Consider the following 16,736-nt stretch of genomic DNA (forward strand, 5'->3'; position numbering starts at 1 on the left):
TGGCGGCAGTGGGAGCAGGTCTGCCAGTAGACAGGGACCCAGGGGTTGCAGCAGGAGGGGCCGGGTGGGGGCGCATAGGATGAGCCAAGACCCCTATCCTACTGCAGCCTCGCGGCCACAGTTCCTTTCAAGGTGCACAAATTCGTGCAGTGGGCCCCTAGTCTGTAAAATAGTAGTAGCTACTTCATAGGATTGTTGTAGTAAATACAAGATGCTCTCAAGACCTAATACATAATGAATGTCCAATAACTATTATGAATCTGACCCAGTGGTAGATGATATGTCTTTTTTCCCCTACCAGGCCATTATTCCTGTGGTCACACCCTTTGGGTTTCCTTTGAGTAACCACTTCTTCTCTACTCATAGTTGTGTGGTAGGCAGCTAGACAGACATGAGCAGAGCAAGGACGATGGGCCAGGTACAGAAGGTCACCAGGGTGGAAAGCCCCAGGTGCCCAGCAAGGAGGAAAACAAGGACCTCACCCCCAGGGTGACCTTTCCTCCCCTAGCATATAGCTGGTTACTTAGTTTAAACCCCCTGACCTTTGATATTGCTGATCATTCAGTTTGGACCCTCTCCTGACCTTTCCTCCCCTGTCACATAGCTAGTCTGTGTGTATATCTGTGTTCTAGTTTCCTCTTTTTATGAGGATGCCGGTCACACTGGACTAGTGCCCACCTATATAACCCCATTTAACCTTAATTACCCTTTAAAGACCCTATCTCCAAATACAGTCACATTCTGAGGCGCTAGGGTTATTAGGTCTTCAACATATGAGTTTGAGGGAGACACAATTCAGTCCATAATAACTTATGACCCAGATTTAGCCAAAACATTCATCTTCCCCCAGTCAAAGTGATTAATTCAATCCTAGACTTTTTTTTAAAACTTAAGTACATAGAATGTTTTCTTTTCTTTTCTTTTTTTTTTTTTTAAGAATGTTTTCATCTACAAGATTGTGTGTTGCAAAGAGAATGTAGGATGGAGCTTCTGGGGTCAACATGTGGAAAAGCCAGTAGAGAAGAAAACATAGCAGAGAGGTGGAAAGGGAGAGACTGAGTCCTGGTGTCACCAGCTGAGTCCCTTGATTCAGTTGAGCCTAAAGCTCACATTCACAGTTCACTCATATACTCCACTAAACATCCCTTTTGTGGCTTGAGCCAGTTTGAATTGGTAGCTGCCACTTGCAACCAAAGAAGTCTTGACTAGTGGAGCCTCTACTTAATTAGTAAGGAGCTTGTAGTTCCCAGAGAAGTAGAAAGAAATGGAGAGGACTGAGGAACAGGACTGGAAAGTGAACGGAATATTTACCAAACAAATGAGGTGGGTAATCATGAGCATATGTTACAGGAATCAGGGTGGGTTTAAGAACAGGTGTGTATTCCCTAGCTTAGCCTAATATAAGAAAGTCTGACTCTTCAGAGTAGTTAAGTAAGGCAGAGAGTTCTTCACTGAGCCATGGGTGTCTCAGAGGCAGCAATGGTGTCTTGTTCACATGCAATGTATCCCCAGTGGCAAGCATGAAATGGGCACTCAAAAAATATCGGTGGACTTGAATGGGCTTACTAAGAAATCTTTTGCATTTTATGATTCAACACAGACATCCTCAAAATAATGAATTTGCCACAGCATTATATTTACAAGTTCCCAATACACTCACTGTTAAAGAATTACACTGATAATCATACAGTGGCCAAGTATTAATTTTAATGAGATTTAGTAACTCAGAGAGGAAAACGTCACCATTAGCAGACCTATAACTGCCTCTTTCCTTACCTGTAAAATGCATTATAATCCTCTGTTGCAATCTAGAACTGCTTTTCTTGGGATCTATTATAGCCCTTTCAGAAGGGGTCTGGAAGGGAAAAGGGAAGGCTGTCTGTTCACTACAGTGGTAACAGCATAGAGTGGGAAGGGCCTGGCCTTGCTCTCCTTGGATTACTGCACCACTGGAGGAGAGCCTTGAACTTGGGTTTCTATCAAGCTGCTGGTAAACTGCCCATCCTCCCCTCTGGAGAGAGATTACTCCTTAATGTCGCTGGTATATGGGGAAGGTGTCTATAGACTGTAAGCAAATAACCTCCAAGAAGAGATGGGATCTTTATTATTCTGGAATATCTCCAAGAAGAGAGAGGTTTTCTATCCTTAGTTTGCTATTCAATTGTCCCTGAACAAAACTTGTCAGTGCCCTTTCCTGGGAAGGCCCAGACCATGTAGAACTCGAAAAATCTAAGGAGAATTTTCTCCCAACAGAAATGTGTTTAGACAATGATGCCACAGGATGGAAGGAACCTGGATCCCCGAGTCACCAGATGAAGGAAACCCTTTGCCTACCCACATAACACATTACATAAACTGTTATGGTGCTCAGCCATTGAGATATGAGGTCTTGTCTATCGTGGCAGCATGCATTAATTATCCTGACTAATAAAGATGACTTTAAAGTACATCAAACAAATTATGCCTGTATTAGAAATCAGAGAGCTAGCCAATATATACTAAATTCAAAATGATAAGGATGGGGGTGGGATTTGGGAGAGGGTGGGAGACTATGAAGAGGTCATACTTTACTAGTGACAGAGTAAAAGGAAACAATATGAGAGACAAGCCACAGCTGTCCAGGAACACATCCCCCAGTCTCAGCACGTCCAAGTGTCATCAGCCCACCTCACCCATGAACTCAAATCCACATTGGACTCAAAGCCGTGAATGACTTTCACACCAGTTTGGAGGTTTTCAGATCATCTTAAGCTCAATTACAGCTAAACCAATAATATACCCCAAATATCATTATTGGGAAATCACCAAGCAGGCCTGCTAATTGTATTTGCAGCTTCTTCATTATATTAGTAAAGTCATAAGTGCAGCTTGCTCTTCCCAGGGGATAACCATTCACAAGGCCAATTTCCTTGGATGCAGCTTTCATATCACAGCAGTTTGGAACTAATGTGTCTCAGGAAATAAACTGTCAGATCAATAACATTTGCAACCAGAGAATATTTGGAGCAAATAGCAAAGTACAGCCTGCAACAGAGACCAACATGATCCTTACCTGACCCTTGGAAGCTGTCGTAACTGGGAAACTTCAGGATTTCCCAAGAGGTCAATTTGGAGATACTGTTCGCATTACCTGGCAAGACACAAAGAAGTCTCATTGCATTATTTTGTGACTCCTTCCTGGGAAGCTCAACATATCATCATTAATCTGAAAAAAAAAAGCAAATAACATTTATTAAGCTGCTTCTGGGTTCCAGGCTTGATGCCTTGAGCAGTGCATGCAAAAATAAGCAGTCTTTATGGAAGTCCATAAAGTTCAAATTTGGGATCTGAAACTTTCTAAGGCAAGCTTTGTCACTTCTCTGAGTCTCAATTTCCAAATCTGTACAATGGAAATAATAATACCTACTTTCCAGGGGTGTTTTGATGACTGAAGAGAAAGTATGTAAAGTGCCTAGTTTAGTACATAGTACATAGTAGGTGCTCAATAAATTACAGCTGTTGCTATGACTTTAACCACATCTTTTTAATTAAAGTTAAAAAATGTTCACAAAACAAATCAATGTTTTCCCCTCAACTGGGCCATTTAAGGCAAAAAAAGTTTACACATCAATCTAAGTTGACCCACATAATCCTTCCACCCAAAGAGAAAAGGCATGTCATTTTGTTTTTCATCAGAAAGAGACTGTAAGCTTCTCTATGCTTTCCTTCTTTTTTTTTTCTTCAGGACAAGCTCTTGATGTAACCTAGCATTCTATAAGTATTAGATAAAGACCTAAAAGTTAATAAGGAAAGGAGAAAGATACAAAAATATAGCCGTGTAAGAAGTAATTATCAATTCATAGGACTGGGGTTACTTTTACACCACTTACGCCTGGGATTGAATTGAATGAGCACTTAGAAACTGTGTGGCTCTGGGAAAATAACATAATTTCTCTGAGCTATTGCTTACTCTCTGCGAAATGGCAACACCATCTGCCTCAAAGGGTAATGTGAAAACTAAATAGAATGATAAACAGTAAAATCTTAATGAATCTTAGAACTCATTCCCCTCTCTTCATCTCCCATCATTATTAGGCTTAAGTTAATGCAGAAAATGCGTATTGGGCACTGTGATGGACATGGTGACATAGTGGTAAATAAGACCGACCAGGCCACTGTCTTCACAGTCCAGTCCACACTCTGGAGGGGAATAGATAAATTACTCACCCAATTCTTCAAATCAATGGAAGAGTACACTTGTGAGAAGTACTAGGAAGAATTAACGAGAGTTTGCTAAGAGGTCCTGGCTGAGGTGTTAGGAAAGGCCTTCATGCCCATTCTGGGTTGTAAGCATATTTCCCAATGGTGAAATACGTAAAGTGCCAAGTTTAGTGCAAGAGGCCAGATCATGCTGGGCCTTACAGGGTGAGCTACAGGGCCATAGTACTGCACAAATACAGGAAACATACAGCCACACTGCAGGACCAGCAGCCCTGGTAGACAACTGCAGAAAATAGAAACCACAAGGGACCCAAATAAAACACAAAGTGTAAAGAGAAAGCATTTGGAAGAAAAAATAAATTATGAAACTTCCAAGGGCATCTGTGGTGTAGTAACTGAGGCAGACCAATGTTGCCACCAAGCAGAACTGGAAACGCTGGATTAAAACACACAAAAACTCAAAGTGTATGCTGCACTCATGACTTTACTAATATAATGAAGAAGCTGCAAATACAATTAGCAGGCCTGCGTGGTGACTTTCCAGTAATGATGTTTGGATTCTATTTGAAAGCATTAGGAAGCAGCCAGGAGCTGAGATACAAAAATTCTGGAAAGAAGAGTTCAGTGAGGAGAGCCTACCATTGTGCACATTGCTTTTTCCCTCAGGGCACAGATGACTGCTAACCATCAAGAGAGGTGAGAAGCACAGAAGCAGAGCAGAGAGCAGCTGCAAAAAGGCTGGGAGGCCATCAGAGTGGTAGGAAAACTCATAAAGGTGAAAGACCAAAATTAGCATCTTATGAGGTCAAAAGGGCTACGAGTTGAGGGTCCAAAATATCTCCCCATAAAACAGGAGGTAATGAGAAGTGATCCAAAAACACTGCACCATTTTTCCACTTATTTATGCTGTATAAGGCAACTGGCTTAGAATTGAAGCCAAAAACGCTGTTGAAAATTGAGTAGTTTTTGGTGTTCTCCTAATACTAAGGCACAAAACTGGATGGAGTTCAGAGCCACCAATTCCTAGGAGATGCTTGGCAAACAGCTCTGGTTCTAATCTGATTCCAAGGAGTAGGGGTGAATTAGAGGCAGACAGAGCATTACAAAAATTGTAATCCAACCGTGGTCAACTTGGTCCCTGAGTGGACAGAGGTGATCTGCCTCTACACATTATTGTCAGCCAGAGGACAAGGAGACTGCCCCCCCCAAAGAAGATATATCATTTAGAACACTATAATTTTTATACAGTGTCTGACATTCCATCAAAATTTACCAGGCATACTAAAAGCCTACCCAAAGAAAAAAATTAGCTTAAAAAAACCTGTTTAATATAATTAAGAAAATAGATTTTTTCAACAGAGAACTTAAATCTACAAAAAACAGAACCAAACAGAAATATTAGAACCTGAAAACAAACAAACAAACAAAAAACTGAAATGTAGAATGTTTACCAGTAGATCAGACACAACTTTTTTTAAAAAAAAGTATTGGTGAAACAAGAGATAAGTCAGTAGGAAATATCCAGACTGAAACTAGAGATAAATGACATGGAAAATCAGAATAGAAAATAAGAAGCCTAAGAGATACCGTACAGTGACAAAGTTCTAATACAGGGGTCCTCAAACTACGGCCTGCGGGCCAGATGCAAATACAAATATTGTATTTGTTCCCGTTTTGTTTTTTTACTTCAAAATAAGATATGTGCAGTGTGCACAGGAATTTGTTCATAGTTTTTTTTAAACTATAGAGGTCGTGTCCCGGAGCAAATGGAGTGAGCAGCTGAAACTAGTAACACTCACACCGAATTGGCGAAATTGCTCAGCTGGTGAGAGGGTTTGCAGCCGGGAAGAGCAGAACTCCCCTGGAAAGGTAAAAAAAAACCAGGGATTTGGGCAGGAAAGTTTGCCAGACCTCTGAGCCCAGAGAGTCGGAGGGAGACCGCGTGGCAGACAGCCGCATCCCTTGGGACAGGCACAGCCCCTGACGGGGGGAAAGGAGAACCGCGGGATTCCTGGGGAATTGAGAGCTGGGTTCTGTGATCACGGAGGACTGAGCCTAAAGGGGGCAGCCTGAAGAGCTGACCTGACCATGCAGTCCCGGTAAGAGAAGAAGTTTACAGAAACCAAGCCTTCCCCGTTTCCGCGGCCGGCATTTGTTTGTTTGTTTTCACTGAATCCTGTTCATGGGACATTTCGGATACAGACACTCACCTGTGCTGAAGAGAGGGAGAGTGTGCGGAGGAGTGGAATCTGGGGAGAGACTGGGGAAAGAGGGGGAACCGGGAGAGGTGGCAGTGAATTGAGTGCTGAGACACCCCTGAGCCCAGGACTGGGGCAGCCATCCTCTCCGGAGAGTGAGACTCCTCCCCCCAGCCCCCAGGCAAGGAGCACAGCCACACCCAGATTCCACCCTGTACGAGATCAAGGATTAAGATAACCTGATCAGTCCCTGGGAGTTAACAGGGTCTGGCCTATAGAGGGATTTTCAATCCCAGCAACAACATAGCGCCGGTAACTAACTATTACGCAGTCAGCTCTGGGCAGTGAACTTCCACTGGACAGAGAGGCCCTATAGCCTCAGAGGCCAACCCCAGAACACTGCCACCCATGGGCTGACCCATAAACTGACTCTTTGCTAAACACAAAATAAGGCAGTCTGGGAAATAAATGCGACCTGCTTTAAAATAAGGACTGTGGTTTACAACACAGAGGAACAGTATATCGCAGGGAAACTCAACACTCTCCTGAATACCTGGAAGGTCTAAGGCGAGCCACACTGAAGAATAGAAGAAACGAAGGACCTTCACTACTGCAATTTTTTTTTTCTTTTTTCACTTTTTAACTAAGAAACCAATTTTTTTTCTTTTTTTTTTCTGTTCTTTTTTTTCTTTTCTTTTCTTCTTTTTCCATCACCTGATTTTACCCTTTTAATTACTACCTTCTTATTTTTAACCAGTATTATTACTGCTACCATTTTACCATTTTTTAAAGTGCCATTTTATTTTCTCTTTATTTTATTTTGGGATTAGTGTTCTCCATTCTATTTTCATCGTTATATTATTGGTTGTTTCTAGTTTGCATTCATATCCAGGGAGCTGTTGCTGGAATTTGTTGGGATTAATGGCTGTTCTATAGGAGTATTCTCCTCATATAAAAAGTCTCTTCCCCTCTTCCACTTCATTCTCTCTTTTTGCTCTTTTTTTTCTTTTCTTTTCTCGCTTTTATTTTCCCCCCTCCTTTTTCCCAATTTCATTTTTGCACTCCTTTTTTTGGTCCCTACTTTTCTTTTCTTTTTTCTCTTTTATCTTTTTCTCTTCCTTCTTCCTTTTTTTTTTTTTAATATATTTTATTGATTTTTTACAGAGAGGAAGGGAGAGAGATAGTCAGAAACATCGATGGGAGAGAAACATCGATCAGCTGCCTCCTGCACATCTCCCAATGGGGATGTGCCCGCAACCCAGGTACATGCCCTTGACCGGAATCGAACCCGGGACCCCTCAGTCCGCAGGCCGAGCTCTATCCACTGAGCCAAACCGGTTTCGGCTTCCTTCTTCCTTATCCCCTAATTCTCTTAACTCAGGTGGTCAACTTTATTTGGGGTTATTAATATCGTGAATATATTTGTGTATAGTGCCTGGTACGTGGTGCCTTGTTGTGTTGTATTTTGTGCCTTTAAATCAACGCAGCAGATCCAAGCAACAGCAACCTCCTGAGCACCACATCCTCTGCTGAGGAACAGCAGCTGTACGTGCAACCTCGCCCCACCAGCCAGAAGAGCCACCACAGCTGTGAACAGCACCCACCAGAGGAGCTGCTGCCAACTGAAGAGCAGCTGCTACCGCAACCGCCCGAAGAGCAACCACAGACCAAGGAGTCACTGCCACCCAGGGAGCAACCACTGAACAACTCAATGTCTAGATATGTCAGTGAGATCAAACATGGGTAGACAAAGAAACCCCCAAAGGAAAGAGAAGGAGGACTCTCCAGAAAAGCAGCTAAGTAATACAGAGGCATGCAACATGACAGATAAAGAATTCAGAATAAGGGTCCTAGAGTGCATAAACCGGATGGAGGAAAAAATCGACAACCTCTGCAAGAAGCAAGAAGAAACAGATGAAAAAATCGATAACATATGGAAGAAGCTAGAAGAAACAGATGAAAAAATCGATAACATATGGAAGAAGCTAGAAGAAACAGATGAAAAAATCAACAACTTAAGTAAGACCCAAGAAGAAATGAAGAGTGATATAGCTGCAATGAAAAACTCCATTGAAAGTATCAACAGTAGACTAGGAGAAGCGGAGGACCGAATTAGTGAATTAGAAGACAAGGAAGCAAAACACACCCAAAATGTACTGCAATTGGAGAAAAAAATTAAAAGACAGGAGGAGAGCCTAAGGGAGCTTTGGGACAACATGAAACGAAACAACATACGAATAATAGGAGTACCAGAACAACAGAAGGATGAACAAGGATTAGAAAACCTACTCGAAGAAATAATATCAGAAAACTTTCCTGAGGTGGGGAAGAAAAAAGTCACACAAGCCCAGAGAGTCCCAAACAAGGTGAACCCGAAAAGACCCACACCAAGACACATCATAATCACCATGGCAAATGTTCAGGACAAAGAGAGAATCTTACAGGCTGCAAGAGAGAGACGGAAAGTTACATACAAGGGATCTCCCATTAGACTGTCAAATGATTTCTCAACAGAAACACATCAGGCCAGAAAAGAATGGACTGAAATTTACAAAGTGATGCAAAGCAAAGGACTGAATCCAAGAATACTCTATCCAGCAAGGCTATCATTCAAACTTGAAGGGGAAATAAGAAGCTTCACAGACAAAAAAAGGCTAAGGGAGTTTGTCACCACCAAGCCAGCAATGCAAGGAATGCTGAAGGGACTGGTATAAAAATAAGAAATAAAAAGCTCAGAAAGAAAACAGCCACACACAAAAAGAAATGGCTACAAACAAGTACCTTTCAGTAATAACTTTAAACGTAAACGGACTAAATGCTCCAAACAAAAGACATCGAGTGGCTGAATGGATAAAAAAACATGACCCATACATCTGCTGTCTACAAGAAACCCACCTCATTAGAAGGGACTCACACAGACTGAAAGTGAAAGGATGGAAAAATATCTTTCAGGCAAATGGAAAGGAAAAGAAAGCTGGGGTAGCAATACTTATATCGGACAAAATAGACCTCAAAGTGAAGGCCATAACAAGAGATAAGGAAGGCCACTTCATAATACTAAAGGGATCAATACAACAAGAAGATATAACCCTGGTAAACATATATGCACCCAATGTAGGAGCACCCAAATTCATAAAAAAACTCCTGGAAGATATCAAAGGAGAGATCGACAACAATACAATCATAGTAGGAGACTTTAATACACCACTGACAGCACTGGATAAGCCCTCTAAACAAACAATCAGCAAAGATACAGCAATCCTAAATGACTCACTAGATCAGATGGACTTAATAGACATCTTCAGAACACTTCACCCCAAAGCCAGGGAATACACATTCTACTCAAATGCTCATAAGACATATTCAAAAATAGACCATATATTGGGTCACAAGCAAAGTATCCCCAAATTCAAGAAGATTGAAATCATAAAAAGCGTCTTCGCAGACCACAATGGCATAATATTAGAAATAAACTACAATAAAAACAACCCAAAATACTCAAACACCTGGAAGCTGAATAGCATGCTATTAAATATTGATTGGGTTACCAATGAGATCAAAGAAGAAATTAAAAACATCCTGGAAACTAATGACAATGAAAACACAACAATCCAAAACCTATGGGACACAATGAAAGCAGTCCTGAGAGGGAAGTTTATAGCTCTACAGGCCTATCTCAAAAAACAAGAAAAAATGGTAGTAAATCATCTAACTCTACAACTCAAAGAATTAGAAAGAGAGCAACAAGAAAACCCCAGAGTGAGCAGAAGGAAGGAGATAATAAAGATTAGAGCAGAAATAAATGACATAGAGACCAAAAAAACAATACAGAAAATCAATGAAACCAAGAGCTGGTTCTTTGAAAGGATAAACAAGATTGACAAACCTCTAGCCAGACTCACCAAGAAGCAGAGAGAGAGGACCCAAATAAATAAAATCAGAAACGATAGAGGCGAAATAACAACAGACCCCACAGAAATACAAATGATTGTTAAAAAATACTATGGACAGCTCTACTCCAACAAACTAGACAACATGGAGGAAATGGACAAATTCCTAGAAAAATACAACATTCCAAAACTCAATCAGGAAGAATCTAAAAATCTCAACAGGTCAATAACTATGGAAGAAATTGAAGCAGTCATCAAAAAGCTTCCATCAAACAAAAGCCCAGGACCAGACGGCTTCACAGGGGAGTTTTACCAAACATTCAAGGAAGAACTAAAACCTATCCTCCTCAGACTACTACAAAAAATTCAAGAGGAAGGAACACTTCCAAGCTCATTCTATGAAGCCAGCATCACCCTAATACCAAAACCAGGTAAAGACAACACAATGAAAGAGAATTACAGGCCAATATCCCTCATGAACATAGGTGCCAAAATCCTCAACAAAATCTTAGCAAATCGGATCCAGCAGTACATCAGAAAGATCATACACCATGACCAAGTAGGATTTATCCCAGGGATGCAAGGATGGTACAATATCCGCAAATCAATAAACGTGATACATCACATAAACAAATTGAAAGAAAAAAACCACATGGTCATACCAATTGATGTAGAAAAAGCATTTGACAAAATTCAACACCCATTTTTGATAAAAACTCTCAGCAAGGTGGGAGTAGAAGGATCATACCTCAACATAATAAAAGCCATATATGACAGGCCCACAGCCAACATCATACTCAACGGACAAAAACTAACACCATTTCCCCTAAGAACAGGAACAAGACAGGGATGCCCCCTCTCACCACTCCTGTTCAACATAGTACTGGAAGTGTTAGCCATTGCAATTCGGCAAGAAGAAGAAATAAAAGGCATCCAAATTGGAAAAGAGGAAGTAAAACTGTCCTTATTTGCAGACGACATGATATTATACATACAAAACCCTAGGGATTCCATCAAAAAGCTACTAGACTTAATACATGAATTTGGCAATGTAGCAGGATACAAAATTAACCCCAAGAAATCTGAGGCATTTCTATACACCAATAGTGAACTTTCAGAAAGAGAGATTATAAAAACAATCCCATTTACCATTGCACCAAAAAAATTAAGCTACCTAGGAATAAACTTAACTAAAGAGGTAAAAGACCTCTACTCAGAAAACTACAGGACGTTGAAAAAAGACATAGAGGAAGACATAAACAGATGGAAGAACATACCGTGTTCATGGATTGGTAGAATCAACATCATTAAAATGTCCATACTACCCAAAGCAATCTATAAATTCAACGCACTTCCCATTAAAATACCAATGGCATACTTCAGAGATCTAGAACGAACTTTCCAAACATTCATCTGGAATAAAAAAAGACCCCGAATAGCTGCAGCAATCCTGAAAAAGAACAAAGTAGGTGGGATCTCAAAACCAGATATCAAGTTGTATTACAAAGCCACTGTTCTCAAAACTGCCTGGTACTGGCACAAGAACAGGCATATAGATCAATGGAATAGAATAGAGAGCCCAGAAATCGGCCCGAACCAATATGCTCAATCAATATTTGACAAAGGAGGCAAGAACATACAATGGAGCCAAGATAGTCTCTTCAATAAATGGTGTTGGGAAAATTGGACAGATATATGCAAGAAAATGAAACTAGACCACCAACTTACACCATACACAAAAATAAACTCAAAATGGATAAAGGACTTAAATGTACGACAGGAAACCATAAAAATTCTAGAAGAATCCAAAGGCAACAAAATCTCAGACATATGCCGAAGCAATTTCTTCACTGATACAGCTCCTAGGGCACTTGAAACTAAAGAAAAAATGAACAAATGGGACTACATCAAAATAAAAAGCTTCTGCACAACAAAAGAAACCATCAACAAAACAATGAGAAAACCCACTGTGTGGGAAAACATATTTGCCAATGACATATCTGATAAGGGCCTAATCTCCAAAATTTATAGGGAACTCATACAACTTAACAAAAGGAAGATAAACAATCCAATCAAAAAATGGGCAAAGGACCTAAATAGACACCTTTCAAAAGAGGACATTCAGAAAGCCAAGAGACATATGAAAACATGCTCAAAGTCACTAATCATCCGAGAGATGCAAATCAAAACAGCAATGAGGTACCATCTCACACCGGTCAGACTGGCTATCATCAACAAATCAACAAACGACAAGTGCTGGAGAGGATGTGGAGAAAAAGGAACACTTGTGCACTGCTGGTGGGAATGCAGACTGGTGCAGCCACTATGGAAGACAGTATGGAGTTTCCTTAAAAAACTGAAAATGGAACTCCCATTTGACCCTGTGATCCCACTTCTAGGAATATATCCCAAGAAACCAGAAACACCAATCAGAAAGGATATATGCACCCCTATGTTCATAGCAGCACAATTCACCATAGCTAAGATCTGGAAACAGTAGATGAATGGATTAGAAAACTGTGGTACATCTACACGATGGAATACTATGCTGCTCTAAAAAGGAAGGAACTCTTACCATTTGCAACATCATGGATGGAACTGGAGAGCATTATGCTAAGTGAAATAAGCCAGTCAATAAAGGAAAAATACCACATGATCTCACTCATTCATGGACAATAGAGACCATTATAAACTTTTGAACAATAATAGATACAGAGGCAGAGCTGCCTCAAACAGATTGTCAAACTGCAGCGGGAAGGCCGGGGAGGGTTGGGGGGCAGGAGGTAGGGGGGTAAGAGATCAACTAAAGGACTTGTATGCATGCATATAAGCATAACCAATGGACATAAGACACTGGGGGATAGGGGAGGCTAGGGGACTGTCTAGGGCGGGGGGATAAAATGGATACATATGTAATACCCTTTGTAATACTTTAAGCAATAATAAAATAAAAAAATAAAAAATAAATAAAAAATAAAAAAAATAAAAGATTTCTATGCCAAAAAAAATTAATTAATTAATTTAAAAAAAATAAAATAAACTACAGTCCAACCATCCAACGGTCTGAGGGACAGTGAACTGGCCCCCTGTTTAAAAAGTTTGAGGACCCCTGTTCTAATATACGTATAATTGGAGCCCCAGAATTAAAGACTACAGAGCGCATAGAAAAAGCAATATTTGGAGAAATCACAACCAAGAAATGTTTGAAACTGAGTAAAAACATCAAGACAGAGGTTGAAGAAGTTTTGAGAACCTCAAGTTGGATAAATACAAAGAAAACCACAGCTAGGTACATCATAGTTAATGAAACCTGAAAACAAATGAAATAGAAAAGCTTCTAAGGGATTATGTCTTCCATTTTTACCATGAGCAATAAAAGTTTGCAGTAATATTTGGAATTTTAAAAAAGAAAAGAAAACTTTTAAAAGCACACAGAGAAAAAGAAAAAAAAATACCACTAACTTCCTAGAAGCAACTATATGAGAGTTGATATCTCAATAGACCTGATGGAAACACACAAAAAAAAATGAAAGAAATGCTATTCAAGTTCGAATTCTGTACAGACTGAATACAGTGGTGGGGGGAAAGTAGGTTTACAGTTGTAATACAAATAAATAACAAAAATTAATAATACAAGAATAAACTCTCAAGTACTCACAACTGTAAACCTACTTTTGCCCACCCTGTATATTCTTCAAAGATGAAATAAAATAGGTATTTTCAAACAAATTGAAACTGAATTTGGTACTAGCAGTTCCAACTAAACAAAGACTAATGGGGGTTCTTTAGGCAAAAAGAAAATGAGTACAGATAAAATGGAGGAAAGATTGAAGAACAACAGAAAAGGCCTGTCAGTAAATCTAAATGAATATTGAAAACAATAGCAATAATTTCTTATGGGATTTTAAGTATATGCAGATTTAAATGAATGATAAAAACACAAAAGGCAGAAGAAAGATAAATTGCAGTGTAATAGGCTCTGGATTGTCTGGAAAGTGGTCAGAATATTGATATATATCAGACTCAAGTAAACAAAGAGGCTATGTTTTCATATTGGGCAATTGCTAAAAGAAGGTGGAACTGAAAGGTTAATAAAAGAAAAAGTAGTTTAATTTTAAAATTGATTGGCTCAAATTAAGGCAAGAAAGAAGGAAAAATGTGGGGCATATAGAAAAAATTGTAATACTATAGATATAAAACCAAATGTATCAGTTATTACATTACATGTAAATAGATTAAACATGCCAATTAATAGACCTAGCTTATCAGACTACAGTAGAATAAAACAATTACATGCTGCTTATGAGATATACCTATAATATGAAGACCTGAAAAAGCAGAAGTAAAAGGATGAAGAGAAAAAAAATAACAGGACGTGAAACAGGAAAAATAAGTAAATGAAAAACACCACCGCAAGCCAAAAGGACAGCAGTGCAGTTACACTAATCTCACGCCAGTAAACCTGAAGGCAAGACGCGAAACTAGACATAAAAAGGAAGATTTCAATACAAAGGTTAATCCATCAGGAAATAACAATTTTACATTCATATATACATAATAGCATACTTTCAAAATGTACAAATCAAGAAACTAAAAAAGTAGACAAATCCAAAATAATATTTTAACAACCTCTTTCAGTAGCTAAAAAAAAAACAAGGAGACACAAAAGTAGTAAGTGCATAAAGACCTACACAACACAATGAATCTGACTTTTTTGACATGAGAACATTAAACAATAGATTGAACACAGCTAAAAAAAATACAAAGGATTAGTGAAACAGGAGATGAGTCCATAGAAACTGCCCAGTGCATCCAAGGACATCACAATACACATGCTTTCAAGTGCCCATGGAACATTTACCTAAACCCGTGGTCGGCAAACTGCGGCTCGCGAGCCACATGCGGCTCTTTGGCCTCTTGAGTGTGGCTCTTCCTAAGCCTTAGGAGTACCCTAATTAAGTTAATAACAATATACCTACCTATATAGTTTAAGTTTAAAAAATTTGGCTCTCAAAAGAAATTTCAACTGTTATACTGTTGATATTTGGCTCTGTTGACTAATGAGTCTGCCGACCTCTGACCTAAACCAATGAAACACAAAGTCAAAATTAATTTATTTTTAATATATATTTTATTGATTTTTTACAGAGAGGAAGGGAGAGGGATAGAGAGTTAGAAACATCGATGAGAGAGAAACATCGACCAGCTGCCTCCTGCACACTCCCCACTGGGGATGTGCCCACAACCAAGGTACATACCCTTGACCAGAATCGAACCTGGGACCCTTGAGTCCGCAGGCCGACGCTCTATCCACTGAGCCAAACTGGTTAGGGCAGTCAAAACAAATTTAAACAAATTCAAGAACTAATATCACTTTAGTATGCATATTCCAACTACAGTGCAATTATGCTAGAAACCAATAATAAGGTAACTAAATATTTTTTAAAACTTACTTGGAAATAAAGGAGAAATCACAAGGGAAATTGGGAATATTTTGAACTGAATGAAAGTAAAATAAGACATATCAAAAAGTCTGGTTTGCCAAAACCGGTTTGGCTCAGTGGATAGAGCGTCAGCCTGCGGACTGAAAGGTCCCAGGTTCGATTCCGGTCAAGGGCATGTGCCTTGGTTGTGGGCATATCCCCAGTGGGAGATGTGCAGGAGGCAGCTGATTGATGTTTCTCTCTCATCAATGTTTCTAACTCTCTATCTCTCTCCCTTCCTCTCTGTAAAAAATCAATAAAATATATTTTTTAAAAAAAAGTCTGGTAAATAGGTAAAGCTCTGATTAGACAAGTTTACAGCTTAAAATGGATGAATCAGAAAAGAGATGATGGAGCTCAATAATACAAATATCCATTTCAAAAAGTTAGAAAAAGAACAACAAATCAAACTCAAAATGTATAAGGGAGAAAATAATAAAGATAAAAACAAAAATCAATGGAATAGAAAGAAAACTTGCAATAAAGAAAATCAAGAAAGCCCTAAACTGGTTCTTTGAAAAGGCTAATAAAATTAATAAGTGCCAAGCAAGATCTTGCGGGCATTCTAAAGATGCTAACAGAATTTTATAACAACTTTATGCCAATAGAATTTGACAATTTAGATGAAATATACAAACTAGAAAAATACACCTTACCAAAACTGGAACAAATAAGACATCTGAATACATCCATATCTATTAAAGAAATAGAATCTGTAATTAATATTCCCACAAAGAAATCTCCCTGCCTGGATTATCTTCACTGGTGTATCCTTCCAAGCACTTAAAAAAGGAATAATACTGAGCTTCCACAACCTCTACTAGGAAATATGAAAAGATGAAACACTTCTCAATTCATTTTTTCAGGTCAGCATAACCTTGATACAAACATCCACATACCGAAAACTTACAAGAAAATTACCACCAGATCTCGCTCATAGACCCAGATGCCAAACTCCTAAGAAA

The 16,736-nt window shown here is 39.3% G+C and overlaps 1 protein-coding gene across 1 annotated transcript in view; it reads right to left on the minus strand.

Moving 5' to 3' along the window:
* Positions 1–3,092: 3,092 nt before the first annotated feature.
* Positions 3,093–16,736, minus strand: part of SUDS3 (SDS3 homolog, SIN3A corepressor complex component) — a 120,157-nt gene continuing 106,513 nt past the window's right edge. Inside the window, exon 13 of the mRNA XM_059676763.1 lies at positions 3,093–3,130. Within this exon, the coding sequence (XP_059532746.1) occupies positions 3,127–3,130 (4 nt within the window). The 3' untranslated portion in view covers positions 3,093–3,126. The remainder of the gene's footprint in view (positions 3,131–16,736) is intronic.

Source organism: Myotis daubentonii, chromosome 19 (assembly GCF_963259705.1).
Source record: "Myotis daubentonii chromosome 19, mMyoDau2.1, whole genome shotgun sequence".
Classification (NCBI taxonomy): domain Eukaryota; kingdom Metazoa; phylum Chordata; class Mammalia; order Chiroptera; family Vespertilionidae; genus Myotis; species Myotis daubentonii.